The sequence below is a fragment of the Chionomys nivalis genome, chromosome 21, assembly GCF_950005125.1.
Source record: "Chionomys nivalis chromosome 21, mChiNiv1.1, whole genome shotgun sequence".
Taxonomy (NCBI): Eukaryota; Metazoa; Chordata; class Mammalia; order Rodentia; family Cricetidae; genus Chionomys; species Chionomys nivalis.
In genome coordinates, this window is record NC_080106.1 from 16,082,718 (window position 1) to 16,104,098 (window position 21,381).

The 21,381-nt window shown below is 37.5% G+C and overlaps 1 protein-coding gene across 2 annotated transcripts in view; it reads right to left on the bottom strand.

Moving 5' to 3' along the window:
- The window catches only part of Cntnap4 (contactin associated protein family member 4), a 279,574-nt gene that overhangs the window by 13,543 nt on the left and 244,650 nt on the right, over positions 1–21,381 (bottom strand). For both annotated transcript variants that reach the window (XM_057753520.1, XM_057753521.1), the window contains 4 exons: positions 16,304–16,543; positions 13,842–14,066; positions 12,077–12,210; positions 11,170–11,257 (listed from right to left, as the gene is read on the bottom strand). In XM_057753520.1, the coding sequence (XP_057609503.1) occupies positions 11,170–11,257; positions 12,077–12,210; positions 13,842–14,066; positions 16,304–16,543 (687 nt within the window). The remainder of the gene's footprint in view (positions 1–11,169; positions 11,258–12,076; positions 12,211–13,841; positions 14,067–16,303; positions 16,544–21,381) is intronic.

Genomic DNA, 21,381 nt, shown 5'->3' on the forward strand with positions numbered 1-21,381 from the left:
TCATTGGATTGAGAGGAGCCTAGCAGATTAGCTCCCTACAACTGTAGGTGCTTCTGTGAGGGTGTTTCCTCAAGCATTAGCCAAAGGGAAAGGGGGAAAGATACCCCTGGTTGTGTTTAGCATGGAGCGAAAAGTCTACCACTTCGTTCTGTTTTCCATCTGGTGGCTAGGGCTCAGTCACCTCCTGCCTCAGGTGGTTGAAGCTCAGAGAAGGCCATACAGGAGTTGATGTCCCCTCGTTCTGCAGTGTTTGCAACGTCAGAGTGGAAATGTCCCAATTATAAGGTCATTTTTATGCATTGAGAAACAAAGAGAACATGTGTGTCCTTGTGTTGGTCTAGGAGCCTTTGTAAAGCCAACATTCTCCAGGGTCAAACTCTTTGTATAAAATCTCCACAAGATAGAATAAAGACACTCAAGCCCTTAGATAGAGAACCCCAGGTTTGCTTCCTCACTGGCATCCTCCAGATACAGCCTTTCTGTACAACTAGATCAGCATCTCCTTGCTTCAGGACCACTTATGGATGGGTTATCATTAGAACTAGGAGTGGGAAGAAACCTTATGGGACTTGTCTCTTCTCAGAATTCAGTCTAGTTGTGAGACAACGTGGATAGTGTAAACTGGAGTTTCTCGTAAGCAATCCAGGCCTTAGAAAGTCCTCAGCATCCTCTGTGTTCTAACAAGTGTGCTAACATTGTCAACGAACAAAATATATTTCTTTCCCATTATCTGATTCCTACAATGCCAACCCTATATCAAGGACTAGAGAAGTGAAGGCCAAGAAGGGAATTGAGAACAAATATCTCTAGCTCTTGTTTCTAGTTATAAAAATCCTCACGTGACTCAAGATTTTTGGGCAGTCTTGCCTATTAAAAAATAAGCCTCAATTGTATATGCCAACAAAGGGAATAACTTCTGCTTGTGTGAAGAAGAAATCATTTAACAAACAGCCTACAAGAAAAATTGAGTTCCCGGAAATTAGGATTTGATGGAGTGCCTTTTTATTACAGAGAAAGGAGTGTTTCTAGGAAGATATGGCAGTCAGTGGAAGAACAATGACAAGGAGTGATTTATAAAATTTCTCATGGTTCTCATAATCTACCCCCAAATTAAAAGTCTGAGAACTCAAATGAGAATAAATGCAAGTAGTTTATAACGTCTTCTGTAGGAAAAGAGGCCAACTTCGGAGAGGATTTCAATAACTTTCGTATGTAAGATTAAGATAAGGAAGGATTGCCAGCAAATAGTGTCATGAATCATAGGAGCAGCCAAGGCTAGAACAAACAGATGTGTCTGCTTCTGCATCTATTTAGACCAAAGAAAAACAGGTGTGAACGTAAAAGCAAACAGCAAAGCAGACACCAAGGGCTCTGGGGGCAAAGAAGTTAAATCTCACAGGCACCTACAAATAAATCTGTTGCTCTCAGATGGAAACTCAATACCCTAATACACACAAAAGTTACTTCTAGGTAGCTTTCTCAAGGACCTTCACTCTCTTTTGCGGCAGGAGAACCTGTCTCAACGTCAATCTAATCAATCATTAGACAGATTAACAAGATCAGCATCTTCAAGAAGTCTAATTCTGGTTGGAGAGATGGATCAGTGGTTAAGAGCTCTTGTTGCTTTAGCAGAGTTCAGTGTGCAGCAACCATGTCAGAGGATTCACGGCAACCTGGATCTACATCTCCAGGGGATTTGATCCTCCTCTCTTGGCCTTTGTGTGCACATGCACTTGAACACATAAACCTACACACATATGCACATAATTAAAACCGAGTGGCATATTTGTCTTAAAACAAAATCAATCTTTCTAAGAAAGTTTAAATAAACCTCCTTGGCTTTGCAGGAGATTTTATGCGTAATATATCTTTGAGATAAATTTTCAGTCTTCCTCAATTTTCACTGAGGATATGGAATAGACATTCTAAGGCCACACCTTTTTTTTTTCTTTTTTTTTTTTTTACCCGAAATAAAAGTCACTGCATAAATCCAAGTATATTGCCTGAATCTGCAGACTCAGAAGAGATCCATGATCCCACGGGTTGTTACCTGGAAGCATACTAAAGTAGTTGCTGATTTAACTAAAAGCAATCTTCAGCTTTTTCAAATCTCTTCTAATGTGGAAAGAAACCCGTGAGGGGGACTCAGAATTCAACCACAAAATGTATTTTAGATAGAAAGGATGAAGTCAACACAGCCTAACAAACACAGACCCATGAACTGGGTGTGCTTTGTGCAACCTGGCTTTCAACTCTCATTCTGAAGCAACAAAAGATGACTGTTGTCAATGTTCTTATGTGATCCTACACATTTGACATAAAAACAACAAAGAACAATTATTAACTTCATTCAGTCTGAATAGTGATTCTTTTTCTGGAGATCTTATAATGAGTTAAATTATATCATTATTCAAAACAAGGGCATATTTTCTCATGAGAGGCTTTATGCAACTTTTAAGATTATATAATTATCTTAATTAGGAGATGTTTAAAATGTGGTATAATTGTAACCCAATAAAAGCTTAATGAATTATCAAAACAATTTATACCTACATGTTTCTTCGATTAATTACATCTCAGAAAAAGTATCTTATTATAAAATCATCTCATAAATGTTTAGCCTAAGGAATTTACTGAGAAATAATTCACCTTTTACAAGATTTTCTTTAACTATGCATATATGTGTGTCTGCACGGTGGTATGTGCAACTGCGTGTACTGACCATGGGGGCCAGGAGAGGGTGCTGTATTTCCAGGTGTAGTGACTGGACACAATACTTGGAAGAAAAGTATGCACTCTTAACCACTGAGACGTTTCTCCATTCTCTCTCTCTCTTTTTTTTTTTTTTTTGTTTTTTGTTTTTGTTTTTCGAGACAGGGTTTCTCTGTAGCTTTGGAGCCTGTCCTGGAACTCCCTTTGTAGCCCAGGCTGGCCTCGAACTCCCAGAGATCCGCCTGCCTCTGCCTCCCGAGTGCTGGGATTAAAGGCGTGCACCACCACCGCCCGGCTTCTCCATTCTCTTTGATGTTAGAACTTAAGAAAGTTATGAACAATGTGCTTAAGGAAATGGCATGTGAGCATCTCATAAGAAATATGAGACTGAAGGAAGTCCATATCTCTTCCTCCTCCAGGATCAAGTTTTAGAAATAATCTGAATGTTTTGACTTCCACCAATGTTAACAAACCTTTCGGGTACAATGCAGGAGTAAGTAATTTTTGGTAACAATGATAAATTATGCTTTGGAGACATGGACCCATCTCTATTGCTCTATTATACTTAATAGGCAACACTGACAATGAAAATGCCATGGACACGCTCTAATCAGTATTAGAGATTATTGTCAGATGCAAACATTCAGTTTGATCCCCTCCGACCTACGGCTGTGCTCTCTCTCCACCTCAGCAGTTCTTATCCACAGTCTGCACTCCAGCCAGCACCTTCCTGCTCTTTCTCCTACCCACACTTACTCTTTAATAACTTCCCCATTGAATAATTTCCTAGCTTTGTTTGTTCATGCATTCCCAATATAGGCACACTGAAGCATGCCCATAATTAAATAATGCCTTCTTCTTCTTTTTATTTTAATTATAGAATTGTTTTTGTTTTAGTATTTTTTTTTTGGTCAGGTTTCTAGATTCAGCACCTGATACTGCATGAATTTTGGATCGATGATTTTTACTTCTGTGGCTGGGATTTTCTGAAGCGTAAGCAGAGTTCTGTTTTATGATGCTTGACAACCAAATGGTAGCCCTGAGTGAGACAGCTCACTCAGAGAAGTGTGCTTGCCCATCCCACAGGAACCACTTACCCATGATTATACGCTCTGACAAAAAGCCCCAATTGCCATCTTATCATTTGTTCTATAATTACAATCAGGAAATATGCTTCTTCTGGCACCATGAATATCCCTTGGGTATGGCAGCACGATGCTTCTGAGCTCTAGTCACATAACGGGGTGAGTAAAATGGTGCTTGTAAGCGTCCAACAATAGCCAGTTCTAAATAACATGAAAGACCATCACCATCTTTACAAGGACACATCCTTGAAGTCAGCCAGCCACATTTTAAGTATTTTAAGTATTTTTTTTTAATCAAAAGGTTATGGAACTGATGAATTTTCAAAACTAATTTTTGGTCTTTGTATCTTTTCTATTCCTACTTATACTTCCTTTTTCAATTTGATTTTAAAATAACTAGTTATTGCGTTGAGAGTCACCACACAGCATATTAACCAAGTCAATGTCCTTCGGTTATTTAGGTCACCTCTCTTCTCACTTCTGGATGCTGAAGTTGAAGTAAGTTTTGCAAAAAGGAGTCCTGAGCATAGGATGTTTAATCTTCCATTGATGTTGGATAGACTCATTTTTCTTTGCTGAACAAAATGTGTTCGTATCTGGCTGAAATCTTCCTGGAAGTGGTTTAAGTGTACTTCTTGGCTCTGTAGTCCCAGAAGACAGACAGCTCTAAGACACCATCGCAAGTGGGTATAAGCTATCCCTCAGAAGAAGCCGAATAGGTATCCAGTTCTTACCTCAATAAACATTTACATATACAGTTATCTAGGCATATCTCCCAAATCTTAACCTTACAGAAATTGATGGCTATGGAATATAAATTTAACATGATCTATTTATTGATGTGGACTTACCTGAAGTGAGTTGCTTGGATAAAACCTTAATCCCCCTACCATTGTTAGAAATCTACTGTTCCTGCTGGGGTTACTGAGTTCCTCTACATTTCAAGTGTAAAACAGGGAGTTAGAAATGGCTACCAGTATGACCTGATTCTATGGATTTCCTAGGTGTCTGTTGTTATAGCCTCCTTTTCAGTTCTGATTTTGTTATTTTGGATATTCTCTCTCTCATTCTCTCTCTCTCTCTCTCTCTCTCTCTCTCTCTCTCTCTCTCTCTCTCTCTCTGCCTTTTAGTTAGTTTGGATAAGGGTTTATCTATTTTGTTGATTTTCTCCAAGAATAAAATACAACTCCTTGTTTTATTGATTCTTTGTATGGTTCTCTTTGTTACTATTTTATTGATTTCAGCCTTCATCAGTTTCCTATCTTCTACTCTTGGGTGTGTTAGCTTCTGTTTGTTCTAGAGTTTTCAGGTGTAGCTGGCACAGAGACTGAACGGCCAACCAGAGAGTTTGCATGGGACTGACCTGGGCCCTCTGTCAATGTTACAGTTGTGGAGCTCTTAACAGTGAAAGCAGTGGCTATTTCTATTCTGTTACCTGCTTTGGGGACCCTTTCCTCCTACTGGGTTGCCTAGTCCAGCCTTAATAGGAGAGGAGGAGCCTAGTCTCATGGCAACTTGATAGGCCATGGCTGCCTGACAAATACATGGGAGACTGCACTTTCTAAAGAAGGAAGAGGAGTGGGTGGGGGAGGGATGGGGAGGAGAGGACGGAGGGAAGGGAAATTATGATCAGTCTGGGAATTAATCAATTATTTTAAAAAGGAAAGAAATGGATACCAGATCATCCCTGGCACAGTGTGATATGACTTTCTAAAGTTTTCCCACGCTGTTCAGCATCTGCTAGTAATAGTTAACTGATAATATTCCAAAATTATATCCATTTCTCCCTAATTTTAAAAGAATATTACAAAAACTCAAAAATAACAGTACTTTTTGTATTTCTGTGTTTTTACCTATCAGTGCAGTAAGTGTTTGTAGTTTAAGTTTTTGGTTGAAAATGTATACTGTAACTAAAAAACACAGGTCAATTTTATATGCTGCTTCTTACAAGAAATACGCAGACTTTATTTTTTAATAAGCATTTAATATATTTCAATATTGTAGGAAATTGGATCATTTTATGTAAAACATTTTAGGGTACATTTTACTCAATTAAATACTCAAGAACTTACTTCAATTACCCCATGATGCTTCTCACAGACTGCTAACCAAGGACTGGAAACAACAGGTGCTCTGATTGTTGACAATTATGAGACACCTCTGATTTGTCTCAGGAGTTCCCAAAGATTTTGGTGGATCTTTCATAGAATATACATTATTCTATGAAATATGAGACTTCTGTTTGAACCCCAGTCTCTCCACCTGTAAGGACAGCTGCATGACTTCACCCTCTGTGTTTTCTCTCACGGTGTTCCCTTAATAGAAATCTCCCAGTGCTTACTCTTTTCCTGCCAATTGTTTCTCAAAAGGCCTGTACTAACACGATAGATAACTTCAAAAGTGAGCAGCACTCTGGAAAATTAATATCTTCATTATTCAACCACTTTGTCAATCTATTTTGTGATAACTTAATATATTACACTAGGATATACTAATATGCTCTGCAACATTTTATAATGAATTCATGTGCCACACAAAGTTTGACTAGAAGTTATTAATTGCCTTTGAATTACAAATGATTAGTTCTCCATCTAGATCCATACCTTAGGTACATGTTAAATAAATTATCACTTATACTTCTGGGGGAATGAATTGATTTAGATTATGAAGTTCATTGCTCAGTTTGGATTTTAATCATAAGTTTTCATCATGAATGATATACATTTGAATAATGTGAAATTTTAATAAAAACAGTAGCATCATTAATTCCACATGAATCTCCTACATTCATCTGAAAAAGGAAACAAATGCCATTCTGTAATTTTGTTAAGACAATCCTCCTCACAGGATGCCTCTCAACGTCCTAATTATTTCATAATATAGTTCACATGTTTCTACTTTCAATAGTATTATATCAGAAAGCCTGGCATTAAATCTGAAGACAACATATGATGTCAATATAATCCATTACTTAGCCTTGTGGGCACACATGTTACATATCTTACATATATGCCTCCTTTCATAACCTGATAAACACAAGAGCTCTTGAGATTGGGAGATGTTTTATTCCTTTGACTATTTTCTATTACTTCATACTATTTTTGTGATATATCATGCACAGAAAACCATCTTGTCTTCTTGATATCAAGATTGTGATATTGGCTCATGTTTCCCCTCATTGTAAGATTACAGTCTAATAATAATACATTCTGAAACATGGGCACACTTTCATGCTGTCGGATGTAAACTTTTAGTTCTAGGGATAATGTTGCCTGTGTGCCCCCAGGCTCAGTAAAGAACTTCTCTGAGTCTAATAATCAACCAAGAGGTTTGCAACAGATAGTCCTCAGCTCAGGGTGGAGCTCCACCCCTTATCTCCTTTCTCCTGTGCCTCATCCTGGATTTCTCTAGGGCTTTCATTTTTCCCCATCCATCTACCCCATGACAGAGTCACAGAGGAGACATTAGCCCCACATCTAAACCCCCTTGGACTGTATTGTTGCCATGGTTTTGTTGTGACTGCTCCTTACAGTGGTTGTGCTGTCCTTATACCAAAAATGTACTTTTAATTTTACTTTTATTTAAAAATTAATTTAAAAATAAATTATCATTAACCTGGCTCATTCACATGTTTATGGAGCGTGGCATGATACTTCAATACATGTATACAGTATTTTTTGTTCAAATCAAGGGTCTAACATTTTCATTTTATTATTGTTTCTTTACACTTGGAGCCTGTGAACAATGATACACTGTGTTATTCTTCGTGGAATAAACAGTAGGTTATTGTGAACTGTAGACACCCCACTGCGCTGTGGAACACTAAAGTTACTCCTTCAGTCTTGCTGCGTTTTAGCACCGCCCCTTTCCCAACCTCTCGTGGTCATCTTTATTTTGAATTCAGATGGACTCTTTTGAGCGTCCTCATACAAGAGCTGACCCTACAGCATTTGCCTTTCTGTATCTGGCTAACTTCCTTTAACATAATGACCTCCAGTTCTATCTATTTTGCCCCAAATGACAGGATTTCTTTCTTTCTCAAATTCTCTTTGGCTTCCTATGCGGCGCCGTCACTCTAAGCGGAATAAAACACTGTTGTTATGAAAAGAAATGATTTAACAACACCTTCTTCATGCATCCGAACCTAAATCACCAATTCATGAAGGCCAGCACGCTCACCTCTACACTTGCCTGAAACGATAGAAACATTTCCCTGAAATAGGCATTGAGATTTCTCAAGGTCAAGTAGAAAAAAAATGTATTCTATCTTTAACTGAGAGCCTAACTCGTGTTTAGTTTTTCTTTTCTTATTGAAAAGGAATTCATAATTCACATTGAATTTTGGAAGGCAAAAGGAAGAGAAGAGAGCAGTCAATGGAGGTGAAGAAGCATGATGTTTCGTAAGTCGTAGCTACAAGAATAGCAGGCAGCGTTTAGAACTTCGGAACAGATTTCTCATGATTTTGTTTAATCTCAGCTTGAAAAGTCCCAACATATAAATGAGTCTTTCAAACTGCATTCCAAGATTGTTAGTAAATACTTCAGTATCGATGTAGGCTGATGAATTTAAATATGCCCTGAAATCTGGGACGGTGACACCTAATAAAATTCACCATACTGACTTCAAACAGGAATGCCCTTAGTTAAGCAAGACTGCTAAGTTCTGTATTAACTCTAATTCTGTGCTGGCTTAATAGCGATGTGCTATGACAGGCACTGTAATTAAAGCCTGGTGAAGACATTCCTTGTGTTCTGGACTAGTTTCCAGAGTGGGCCTAGATATTGTCCTGTTCACTTTTTAATACATTTGAAAATGTTTTTGATATTATAACATTTCTTCCTTCCCTTTTCTCCTTCCAAACCCTCTCATATGCCACTCCCTGCTTGCATTCAAATTCACGATCTTTTTTATTAACCGCTACTGCATGTGTATATGAATATGCATAGACATATATATTCTTAAATATGACCTAGTCAGTCCTTATAATCTTATGTACGTGTGTGTGTGTGTGTGTGTGTGTGTGTGTGGTTTCAGAGCTGACTATTTGACATTGGATAAACCGTTGGCGTGCTTTCCCTAGAAAAGACCACTTTCCCAGCTTTCTTCAATTGCCTATAGTTTTTTTTGCGGGGGGGAGAGGGGACTGTTCCCTGTCCATCTCCCCATGCCCATTGGTATCATTCTTGTTCAGTTTTTAATTCTTTTGAGATAGGCTTTTTCTGTGCATGTCAGACTAGCTGTCAGTCAACTTATGATCCTCCTGCCTCAGTGACTTTCAAGTGTCAGTACCATATTGTATGCCACCACATTCAATTACGCATTGCTCTAAACACTTAAATTGTATTTAGTGCAAAACTGGTAAGTATTCACATGCATAGGATCAAAGTACATATTGCTTTCTATACTAATTATACATCTAGTCTAGGATCTGAGTCCATCTTAAAGCTACAAAATCAAGTAGAAACACAATCTTATATTCAATGTGTTGGACTTATATATTCCTTAGAGCAAAGGATGTGTCAATCTTAAATAGATTAGATATGATATAAATAATTAACACTGTAAGACTCACTTAGAATAGTCTAGTCATGTTTCCTAGCAACTAAGTTGTGTTATGGATACGTGTGTGCGTGTGTGTGTGTGTAATGGCCATTGAGATCCAGGATATTTCTGCTGCTTGGAGAAGAGGAGGACATAATTTTTGTGCTCATCACACTACCTGAAAGTCTATAAATATTTATAAACTTAGCTATTAACCTTCTCCAGGGCCAATATTTTGATCATTCACCCATGGGTTTAATCAAACATTTTCAGGATTTTAAGATGATGTACAGGGAACATAAGGAATGATTAATCCAGGTACAAACAACTTTCAAGGTCAAAAACTACAATATTTCACCAGACAAAATATTCTAGGTTGCTACCAAATATCAGAAGGTAATGAAAACCAAACAACAAGAAGCTCCCTTCTGTAAAACACCGTGACTTATTAACATTCAGTTTGTTCATTTATAAGTGAAAATAAATTATCTTTTGACTTCTTTGTTTTCATTTTAATCCTTGTTGGTAAGTGCATGTGTATTATGATGTTTTACCGGAGATAGTATATAACTACTTTAACGCCACTGCTATAAGAAATAATGCAAGTGAAAAAGAATTATAAGACACCTAGGTGTGCCTAAGCAAGTCTGTAAATAAAACACAGCAGATGAAATATGGCACAAAGCACAGCCAAAAGCATGCTCGTTAGCTGGAACTGCCTTCACCTCTCAATTCCTCTAGACATTGTTTCGGTTTCACTGTTAAGTAAAATCTGTATATTTTCAAAACGTCCTCATTCCCTTCCTTGTTCTTATGATCAGATATTTGGCAAGAAGCACTTAAGAGAGGAAGGTTTGGCTTATAATTTGAGGACTACAGACCATCACGAAGAGACAGTGTGGTGGCAGGAAGGTCTATGGTGGCTGTGGTATGCATTCACTCAGGACATCTAACTTGGTCATATCTTGGGAAAAGGAAAAAGAGAGAGCAGAGAGTGGAGCTGAGCATTAAAGCCTCAAATCTATCCCAAACAGTGCACATCTGTTTTCAAGTCTCCACATTCTAAAATCAGTTATAATGCCATCAGCTGGGGATCAAGTGTACAAACCTAAGCCTATACGTGACATTTAAGCAATAGAAGCTAATATATAGCCATTTCTACCTTGGTATTTTTGATGTAGGAAAAAATACCATGCTTCATTATTGTCTTAGTTAGGTTACTATTGCTGTGGCGAAACTCCATAACCCAAAGCAACTTGGACAGGAAAGGATTTATTTCACTTACAGTTCCATAAAAAGCAGTCAGAACAGGAACTCAAGCAAGGCAGGAACCTGAGGGCAGGAGCTGATGCAGAGGCCACGGAGAGGTGCTGCTTACTGGCTTGCTCCTCGTGACTTGCTCAGCCTGCTTTCTTATAGAACTCAAGATCAGCAGCCCAAGCATGGCACCACCTCCAGTGGTATGGTTCCTCCTGCATTAATCACTAATTAAGAAAATGCCCTACAGACTTGCCAACAGCCTTATCTTATGGAGCATTTTCTTAATTGAGGTTCCCACCTCTCTGATGATTTTAGCTTGTGTCAAGTTGACTACCCAGTACAACTACAACGATTGACACATGACAAAGATCAGTGTGGCCTTCCTATCAAAGAATGATAATTGTTATTTCATAAGAAACCACTACTCATAGTTACTTACATCATCGATTGCTTCCCAACTGAAACAAAGCAAGTATTCATTTTGACATGATGAGGTGTGTGCGTGTGTGTGTTTATTAGGATTCATGTTTATCTATTTTGACTAAGGAGAAGATTCTTTCTTTTACTTACCTAGCATTCTGCCCAGTACCAGAGATTTGACTGCACTGAATTCTGTGCCTGATGACAAGTAAGTTTGTCTCCGTGTATTCTCATCGATCTATAAAATCATTACACAAAGTATAGCCATCCAAATGACCATTGTTTTGTGTCAAAAAATGAGATGAAGGAAAGAAAAAAAGATAAGCACTTGTTAGTATGGTTCTATAATAGTTTAAGAACGTGAAATTTAGAAATGTAGTCACTCAAAATCTGATAATTTTTAATTTATTCACAGATACCCATTTATTCCACAACCTTTCCCCTTTATTACTTTACCTAGCTCTACTGCATAAGAAACCAAAAATGAGTAAATCCAACAAAAAGACGTGATTTTTTTTTTACTTCAGTACTTTCCCTTAGCGTGGGGTTTTGACCGGAGTCATGCAGCTAAGAAATTTTGTTCTATGTAGAGCTGAAACATTAGCAGCTTTCTGAAAAAGTGCTTAGGTGAATAATTCCATTTTGCTGTGAATCACATCCTTTCTTCAAACTCATTCTGATATTTCCATCATTATTTTCTGTTGTAGAATGATTGCTGCATTTATACCCATCTAAAGTAAGTGGGTTTCCCAAGACGACTGATGGTCCTACCAGTAGGTCTCTGAGAAATTAGACATCGTTTCCTCTCTGAGCGAAAGGAAACCAAGCAGAGCTTGGCATTTTAAGCATCAGATATTAATACTATCTCATATAGTTTTGTTAAAAACAAAAATGGAAGGGTAAAATACATGACCACATTTGATGATTTTGTCCTCGGCCTGATTTTGTCTATAGAAGGCCATTGGAAAGTGTCTTCATTACAGTGATTCAGGACCATGTTTCTGCTCTAAGTGCCGCATGCCTGGATGTGGTGTGACCCCTGGAGAATGTCTATTACCTCCACAAAGACCATTGCTTCTTCTCTGGCAATCTTTATGTGGTGAAGCTGCCCATCTGCCATGCTCTTAAAGTCAAAGCTTAAAACATCAGGCTCTTGGTACTTATTTAGCTTGTACCTTATCTGCAAACTTCCTAAAGGAGAAAGAAGGTACATATTAGTAAAAATACCATCTTAAAACAACTTAGGAAATGTCTGAATCCTTTTGATTTTTTTTGATGCATTCACTTCTAGAAAAAGGTTTGCTAACACTCATTTGGGTATGCCACCTAACACTAAGTCCTAGAAGTCAATTCCTAAGGGAAATTACAATATTTTCTAAATGAAGAGTAGACATATTGTTTATAAACTGACTCCAAATCCTTAGTTTCTTCTCTAAAATTTAACTCTGAAATTATGATGTGCAAACTATAACACCATCTTCTATCACAGAAAAAAATGAAAGTGCCAGCATTTACTCAATGTCATGTATATTGTGATATTGAAATAACATTATTTTAATAGAACCTCATATTATTTTAAATATCCATCTCCCACACAGAAGTACAATTGAGGGACAAAACTTTGAGCACATGTAGATTTATACAAGATGAGACTCATTTCCAAGGGACCAGGAGTATAAACTTCAGAATGAAATTAAAGTGAAATGAGCGACTTTTAGCCAAATTTATTATTCAAATTAATAGTATTCACTTGCCTGCAGAGATTTAAATTAATTTGTTTCACAGAACTCCTCCTGAATTACCAGAAAAAGAAAAAAATATCCTCAATGTGCAGATAAACTCTGAGCTCGAAGCAGACACAGGAGGCACCCATGAAACGAAATTATTCCATTGTAGCAATCAGTGCCCTTGGGCCACTTGATTTAAGTGAGGCGACACAGTTGCATATTTGAATGCCAGTTTATCTTTCTCACCTGAGGTATTTACTTCTAAAATATCCGTCTTTCATCCACACACAGAACAGAGAAAAACAGTAGTAAGCATTTTCCGGTGACAAGGTGTCTGTAGCAAACACATTCCAGAACCCACAAACCATCACCCCGTACAAATACAGCAACCGTTCTTACGACTACATTATCATCTGTTAGGACCAATAGGTCATCTCCTGAACATTTTTGTGCATAATACTGGTCCATTAACACTCCTTGAATACATTTTATCTTTGATTAGAAGAAAATCTGTGTTACATACAAGGAGAAATTTTATTTTAAAGTAGAATACTAAAGCTGTATCAATAGTCATATAAAATACTTAAGAGCTCCTGGCAAAAAATAAAATATAAGTATACGGAGAGGTGACTCAGCAGTTAGGTGGACACTCTGCTCTTGCAGATGCCCTGGGTTTTATTCCCAGCACCCAGATCAGGCAGCTCACAACTTCCTGTAACTCTACACCAGTTCTGGGGAATTCAACCCAATGACTCTGATCATCACCAAGGACACTTGCACTTGAGCCTATAGACACACAGATGCACACACATGCACACACAAGTAATTAAAAATATTAAACACATATAAACATTTTATAGAAACAAACAAAAAACTCACATAGTTGATACAAAATTACCAAAATTATAAAGATATAAAAAGATGTTAAGTACTAAATGATCCTTTTAGAGTAATCTGTAGGATCCTACTCAAACTCAAAAAGAAGAGAAAACCTAAACATACTCAGTTTTTCTCCCTGTGCTAGATTAGAACCCGGCACCCCAGAAGGAACTGTATTCTACTGAGCCACTGTCCTCTCCTCTAAAACACACTCACCATTTTTGGCGATGATAACTGAGAGGTATTCTTTATAAAAGGAACTCATATACAGTAGCAAGCTTGGTGCCCGTGTCGTCCGGAAGCTAAATTTGATCATTTCTCTGCTCAGCTTCATATCCCCATGAAACGAAGCAGCGTGGAAACTGGAGTTTTTACTTAAGGAATAGTTTTCTTGAAAATTGTAAACCACCGAAGATCCAGATCCAAAGTATGCAGAAATCTCTGAAATGATAGGCGGACTGACTGTGAAATATTTAACAACCAAGGATCTTATTCAAGTTACATTCATTGACATCTCAATGCTGTAAAATGAAGTACACAGCTAAGAGAAACAGTCCCAGGCTAAGATAACACAGCAAATGAATGGAGCTTTCACAATGGCTTGTGAAATGCCTTTATGTTAGAATGACATATAATTAATTCATTAGTCTGGCTTTACAATTGGAAGCTTAGCGCTCTCTTATGCAAGTTCACACATAAGCCACGCTTCTTGTCTTGGTCCTCCCTGAACATCTACTTTCTTATTTAAATTCTAACATCCATCTATTGCTTTGTAGCTACAATGCATGTATCCTCTCATGATAAGAAAATTGGAAGAGTGAGGACTTTCCCCCCTCCATTTCAATATCAATAAGCTGAAATACCTTAATTTTATATTAACTGCTTTCACATTTGATGCACACTACATAAAGAAGGTGAAGTCTAGCATTATTTGTGAGAGAGGTGCGTGCTTAGCATGTTTCAACAAAAGAAATTATGTAGCCCTTTTGAAATAATTTAACAAGTATAACATTTTACCTATAGAACGTTAATATCTCAAATTTACATACATGTGTAGGCAGATACGTGTGTATGGAAAAGGTCAGTGGAGATATTAGATTTGAATGCTTAGACTTTGTTCTCTTTGCTAGTATAAGCATCTGGTTGCTGATAGGTTTTATAAACCGTGCTTACTGGGTCATAAAGCAATGCATTAGTACCCATCTCATTTTAGGTATTTTCAATATATTAATTGTGTTGTTTATAATATAACTTATAGAGTATAATGTATGCATGTAGCATAACATTCCTGATTACATTTAGAAAGAACTGGAAATTTCAATCAGAAAATGAAGGAAAGTCATCCTCAAGAAGGGCTTAAATTCATATTTCAGACCAAAAATGTCTCCCGGAACACTATCAGTGGTGGGTGGTCATTACCACAATTGATTTCAAAATCACAGGTTGTTCTTGGTAAAAGGGGATGACCCAAAAAGTGTAGTTCTTGCCAGGTTTTCATTAACTAACCCCTGGCGCTTTCTTTGCAAAGTTGCTTTGATTTGGAGCCAATTTCTTTTAGCTTCCTTCAAGAGAAGATTAAGAAGCCCAGAGATACTTCAACAAACTCAATGAATTTAAATTAATTGATGTCGGTTTTCTTCTATGAAAAACTACGAGAGCATAATATGTGTCTGTATATTCAGAGAAGGTGATCCAGATAGTTGCTACTACACTCTGCTCTGTTTTTCTTCTGTGGCATAGATTGGTGAATAAGAGAAACAGCAAATAAATTCCCTGCTGTTTTCATTCTCTAGCAGATATTCATTTTATCACACACCAAGTATCAGAGTGTCACTATTTCCTTATACATCAGTATTTGGTAGAAAATATTTGTTTGAATGAGAAAAATAAATACACAAACTTATTGTTTAGGTTTTCGCATTGCTGAACATGCTCACCCAAAACAGGAATACACTCTGGAGAGTGTTAGATATGTTAAATGTTTTAAAACCAAAAACTGCTCCATAGGACAGGTTGTTGACATGCCTGTTCTTTGAACACATTAATAGTAGACAAAGCAAAAGTAGATTAATGACTAGCATTGAAGACACCTAAAGGCTACTTGTAGCACGATTAATCAAAACTCAAAGACAGATATTTGGGTTTAACCTGAAGATCAGAAAAGCAAAACATTCAGCCACTCTCTCTTACCTCTACCTCAGTTCGAAATGGTAATTCTGCCTCCAGGAATCCTCAGAATGAGATTGTGTCTAAGAGCTGTCTCTTCCCATCTTATATCTCTCTCTAGTTCTAGAATTAAAAACATGCACCACTACTGCCCTGTTTCTATGGCAAACTAGTGTGGCTACTAGGCATAAAGGTGTATGTCACCACTGCCTGGTCTGTAAGGCTGACCAGTGGAGGTGTTTCACTTTCTCATCTTCAGGCAAGCTTCATTTATTAATATACAAATGAAATATCACTACAGCTACTATTTGTGAGTATTTAAGAATAGACACGTATTTTTTTCAGAACTGAGTCCAAGGTCCAAAGATTAATACATGATTGGCATACAATAACCACTTTTCAAAAGAATGTTTTAATACATACACACACACACACACACACACACACACACACACACACACACACCTGCCAGGTGTCTTATTCACAGACATACAATCTCAAAGCACACCTACCATTGGAGCAGAATGGTCCTGCATAGGCAGAGGAAGAGCAGTCACAGGAGAAACCACTGGGCTTTTCTCTGCACTTTCCTCCATGGCGACACAACTTTCCATAGCTACCACAGTGTCCTCTGCAACCTGGCTGCACCCCAGGAGTCACTGTGGCTCTTTCTTCCAGATCCAGGGCTATCCCATTCAACTGAAGTGACCTGATGCATCCTAAGAAGCCCCTCTGCCGGGTGGCAGTCCCACCTACAAGGAAAACACTGCAGATGGAAACGTTCCTTCACTTAAAGACCAAACAAAAAGGACCCAATGAAGAAGAGGAAAACCTGTGATCAGATGTGAGAGAATTTAGCAGCACGATGAGAGGAGCAATTGAAAGCCGCGAAAGACAACTGTTGATGAACACGAGCACTCAGAAAGATGCGCCACAAATTCTACTCTTTGAACTTTGGATTGCTTCGTTTTCTTTTGTTTCTTCTGGGGATCAAACCTAGGTACTCATACTTACCAGAAAAGTTCTCTGTCAATGAGCCATGCCTAACTCCACACACTTCTTTCCTGAAAATTATTTATTGAGCTTCATACTGGAGAAGCCATCTTTCCCCATCTCTTTATTTCAAGGAACAAAATTAGGACTATGCTTCATCTTCATTCCAAAAAACAATCAATGTGTACTGTCATGGCTGTGTGATTTTGCTTTTTGTTTTGGTGGGTTGTTATTTCTTTTTTAAAAAAGTATATGTGTGTGTGCATGCATGTTTGTGCATGTGTATATAGATATGAACATACACACACATGCAGGCATATATTCATGGTATGTACAAATATACTTAAAATCTTGATCTTCATTAGTCTGATAATTTAATTTAACAAGTATTCCTCAGGAATCCTTATTAATACATTCATAGGGATGAGTTTTTATTTAATATTCTTTATTGAGTATTATTTTATTACTTTTCTTGTACTTTTTAGTATATTTTACAGTTTCTTAGAAGTTAACCTAATATTCATTGTTTTGTACTTGAGACTAATCTTAAGAAACTTAGAAAGGAAACTGATGAGGGAATAGTGGCGCAATAGTGGTACCCAACTTAGTAAGAACCAATAGCTCTCCAGTCCACAACTGGGGCTGATAAGGTTATGAATCTTAAGAGAGAATCTATTACCATCACTTTACTAGACTTCCATTCTTCCTAATTTATAACTGCATTCTAAAACTCATATTTGTTCCCACAGAGAAGTGAAGTTCTCAACTCACATAAAAAAAGCTTCTCTCTAACAATATGGACAATATTACAGAAACCCACGGTCATAATGCAGGGATTATCAGATGGTGTGGAGCCCAGACCCAGTGGATAAACCTCAACTATATCTCTTACACCTTAGGCTCAGGTAACATCACAGAAAAGGGGGAGTGAGAGATTGTCAGAGTCATAGTACAAGGAAGTCTCTTATGAAGTCTCTGAGATTGTGTTTCTTAGAAACCGCAGGGAAGTTATATTTATGATACCTCAATAGGACTGTCTGAAAAAGACCTGGACATTGGCCATATCAATAGTCACGCTAACGTGGAATGGGGAAATCTCAAGAGGTCCTGACCTAGACAAAGGACTGTAGATAACTAACAACCATTGAAAGAATGAGAATTAACCTCTCCTAGAGCAAGTTCATCTCATCCTCTTCTAAATCACATAGCTGCCTCTCAGTCTAACAGTAACCCACAGACTCTCACTGTTCTCAGAGATTCAACATTATTTAGTGCAGATTTTTAAAGACGTAACAAAAATTATTATCTATGGAATTTTACATTGTAACAGTCTACTCTGTATGTATCCCTTTATCTGGATACACATCAGACAGGTTACTTCAGTCACTGCTGCATAGCACATAGAAAAAAAATGCTTGACACATCACAACTGTGCAATGACCAGTCACTACTGTATCCACCCTTCCATTCACTCCTTCAATCACATAATGTCAGAGTGGGAGATGGGAACTCCTCCAGAATTGAGGAGGGTCAGCTTTGACCCATAGAGATGCTTGGGTCTCTGAGATAAAGAATAAAGGCCAAAATCAAAGAGCATTTCTGAATAAATTCATAATAGCTTATTAATGAGAGATTGTGAAGAGTGAGTTGATAAGAATGTTTACCTTCAGGAGCATTCACACTACTTAGAAATCAAATTTATAGATGCAATTACCTCTATCCAAATTGCTTTAAACAAAATTTTAATATAAATTCAAACTTCATTTTATATCATGCATGTCTCTACAGCAAAAAGGACACATAGTGCTTCAGATGGCATGGGCCAAATTTGTCACCTGTAACTTCAGAGGGAGTAGAGTGTGATAGAGAACTCAACACCTTCCAGCCTTCAGTTTTCAATATTATCAAGTCCATTGAATTGAGACAAATGGAGAATACCTCAGGGTGTGTTTGGGAGGATGTTTCTAGGAAGTAAGAACTAAGAGGGAAGACACTCCCTGAATGTGGGTGGCACAATACTATAGGTAGTACAGGGACTATATATAGAATAAGAAAAGGGGAAAACCATTTTGTGATCTCTCTCTCTTTCTTTCTCATATACTATATTTAGTCATTGAACCTAGAGTTCCTTAGCTATTATTTATGTTATTAGGAGAACAGAGACAAAGCCCTAGGCATTCTTTTTGGGTATGCCAATGAAGGTTTTGATTTTATCCAAAATTTTAGAGCATCTAACAATCTTTGTGTTTAAATGCTACCAAATTTGAACAATCTTCTGCAATTCTGAAAGTCTCTTCCCTGCCCATGTTCTTAGGACATTTCTCTGTTTTCTACATCAAGTTGCTATTCACCTTGGCTTCATACCTGCCTAGCTTACCTATTTGCTAACTTAACTCAGTAAACACCTGAGGCTCAATCTCCTTGCCCACAATTCTGGCATTCTTACTAGATTTTAGAGTTTTCTTACCATCTATGCCAAATTACCCTTGGCATGGGAACCTTTTGGAGGAACTAGAGCTTCATGTTGGGTGTAATTTAATTGCTTCATGTTACATTACATAAAACCATAGGGTACATATTTCATAGCATACACTAATAGAAAATCACCTTGTTTATGTCTGTTGCTCTGACATATGATATCACTGTAAATCAAGGGCTTCTTCAGTTCTTCTAATAGCATAAATAACTCAGCAACTATAGGTTCCACAACTAAATATAGTCCATTTTCATTTATTCTAATTAATTTTTCTTACTTATTTTGCATGAAGAGAAGTTAGAGACATATAGACACTTGTGGATATAATGAGGAAATAACAGAATAAATACATTTAGTTTAAAATGTGTGTGGTCTCTATCTCAAGGCAGTCTTACTTCTCCCAATTTCAAAATTAGGTCAAAAAAGAAAACACTTCCATTTTCTTCCATGCCTCAAGTCATCTTTGGTTTGAACTGTATTTATATTCTCTGTGCCTTATTGAGCAGTTCTTTGTGGGATCCCATATCGGATACTGGAAATACCAAAAGTATATGTATTTGATCATGTTCTCATCGAACTAATAGTTTGCTAATATATTCATAGAGAGATGGTCATGATTACTACCTGATGCTAATGTATATATAGAAATAAATGCTAGAATAATGCTAGAGTATAGAGTAATGAACAGAAAACATATTAATATATATGTATACATACATAATATGAAATACAATCTTAAATATTGTCATAGTGATGAACGTCTAACTTTGAAACTAGAACTTCTTAATTCCACACTTTCAAAGAGTTTAATGTTTACCTAATAAACTTATTTTAATGCCACCTTTATTGAAAACATCATATCTAATTAGACATAGCTGCAATGTGTGTGTTTGAGGATTTGTAACTGTACCATTGGGTTTCCAGTCAGTCACAGAACTCTTCTGAGAAGCATGTCTCATGTAGATAGGATTGGGCTTGAAAGTTTAATTAAAGATTGCCGTGCCTTTCCAGGGTTAGAGTATGTCCAATTAAAATGAGCTGCGGTTTGATTAATTGATTCTGGATGTTTCTGCTGAGCTATTTTGTTGGGAACTATCTTCCAATTAATTTTCTATCAATTTACTTGCCATGCTGGATCAGACATAATGAATTCCGGAACTTTACAAACACTGAGTAGCTTGTGCCGTGAATGAATAACCTTTCTGTGTGATTGAATTCAACTGAATCATTCCACACGCATGACAATACCAAGGTCTCATACCTAAATACCTGGCTAGGTGTTGAGCAGGAAATGAATTAGGACTACCTGTTGGTTTTATCTTTCCAACACATTTGTTGTTCTCAGAAAATTCTTCTAAGTGACAAGTGCTTTTGTCACAGAATCGGAGCCAGCTCTTTCATAGGCCAATTTGCCATTACTTGTGGCAAGAAGACCTTTGAGATTAAATTTTGATTGTTTTAAAAGACAAACTATTCACGCGCTCTCCTCAAATATTGTTGAGGATAATGAGAACAACTTCATTGCCCCAGCATCCTTAGAGACTGAAAAAGCTCATGATTGCTATCTGTGTCTTTAAATTCAAGCCTATAAAAATGATAGGCTCCCTCTGATCTTGACACTGTGGTAGAGGAAGACAGATCAAGTCCCAGCCACAAGCCCATCTAGAGCAAGAAATCAGCAGGGCATACAAGCTGGGCTTAGAACCATGCCAGGGGTTAGAAGTGCCTGGGATCTAGAGCCTGATCCCAGCACAGCGTCCTGGGGGAAAAGAGCACTGCAGAAAATGATATGAACTATAGAAGAGCTTAGCTTTAGTTATGTCAAATAGTGATCTTAATTGCAGAGTTCCAGGAGCACGGAAGGAACGAGAACAATTGTCCCCATGATCAAAGAACTACTGTGGTTGAATGAAGCAGTTTTTATAAGACAGACTGTCATAGGCAGAATGTCCAGTCTCTTGCCTGAACCAAACATGGCCCAGTGGCTATTGCTCTGGCAAAGAGCAAGTCACTTTGGGTTTTTTTTGCCTAAATCACGGTTCTCTGTATTGAACATATAGAGTATATTTCAAAGAAATGAGCTGTTAGCAGCATCAGGCACATAGTTGTATGCTCTACTCT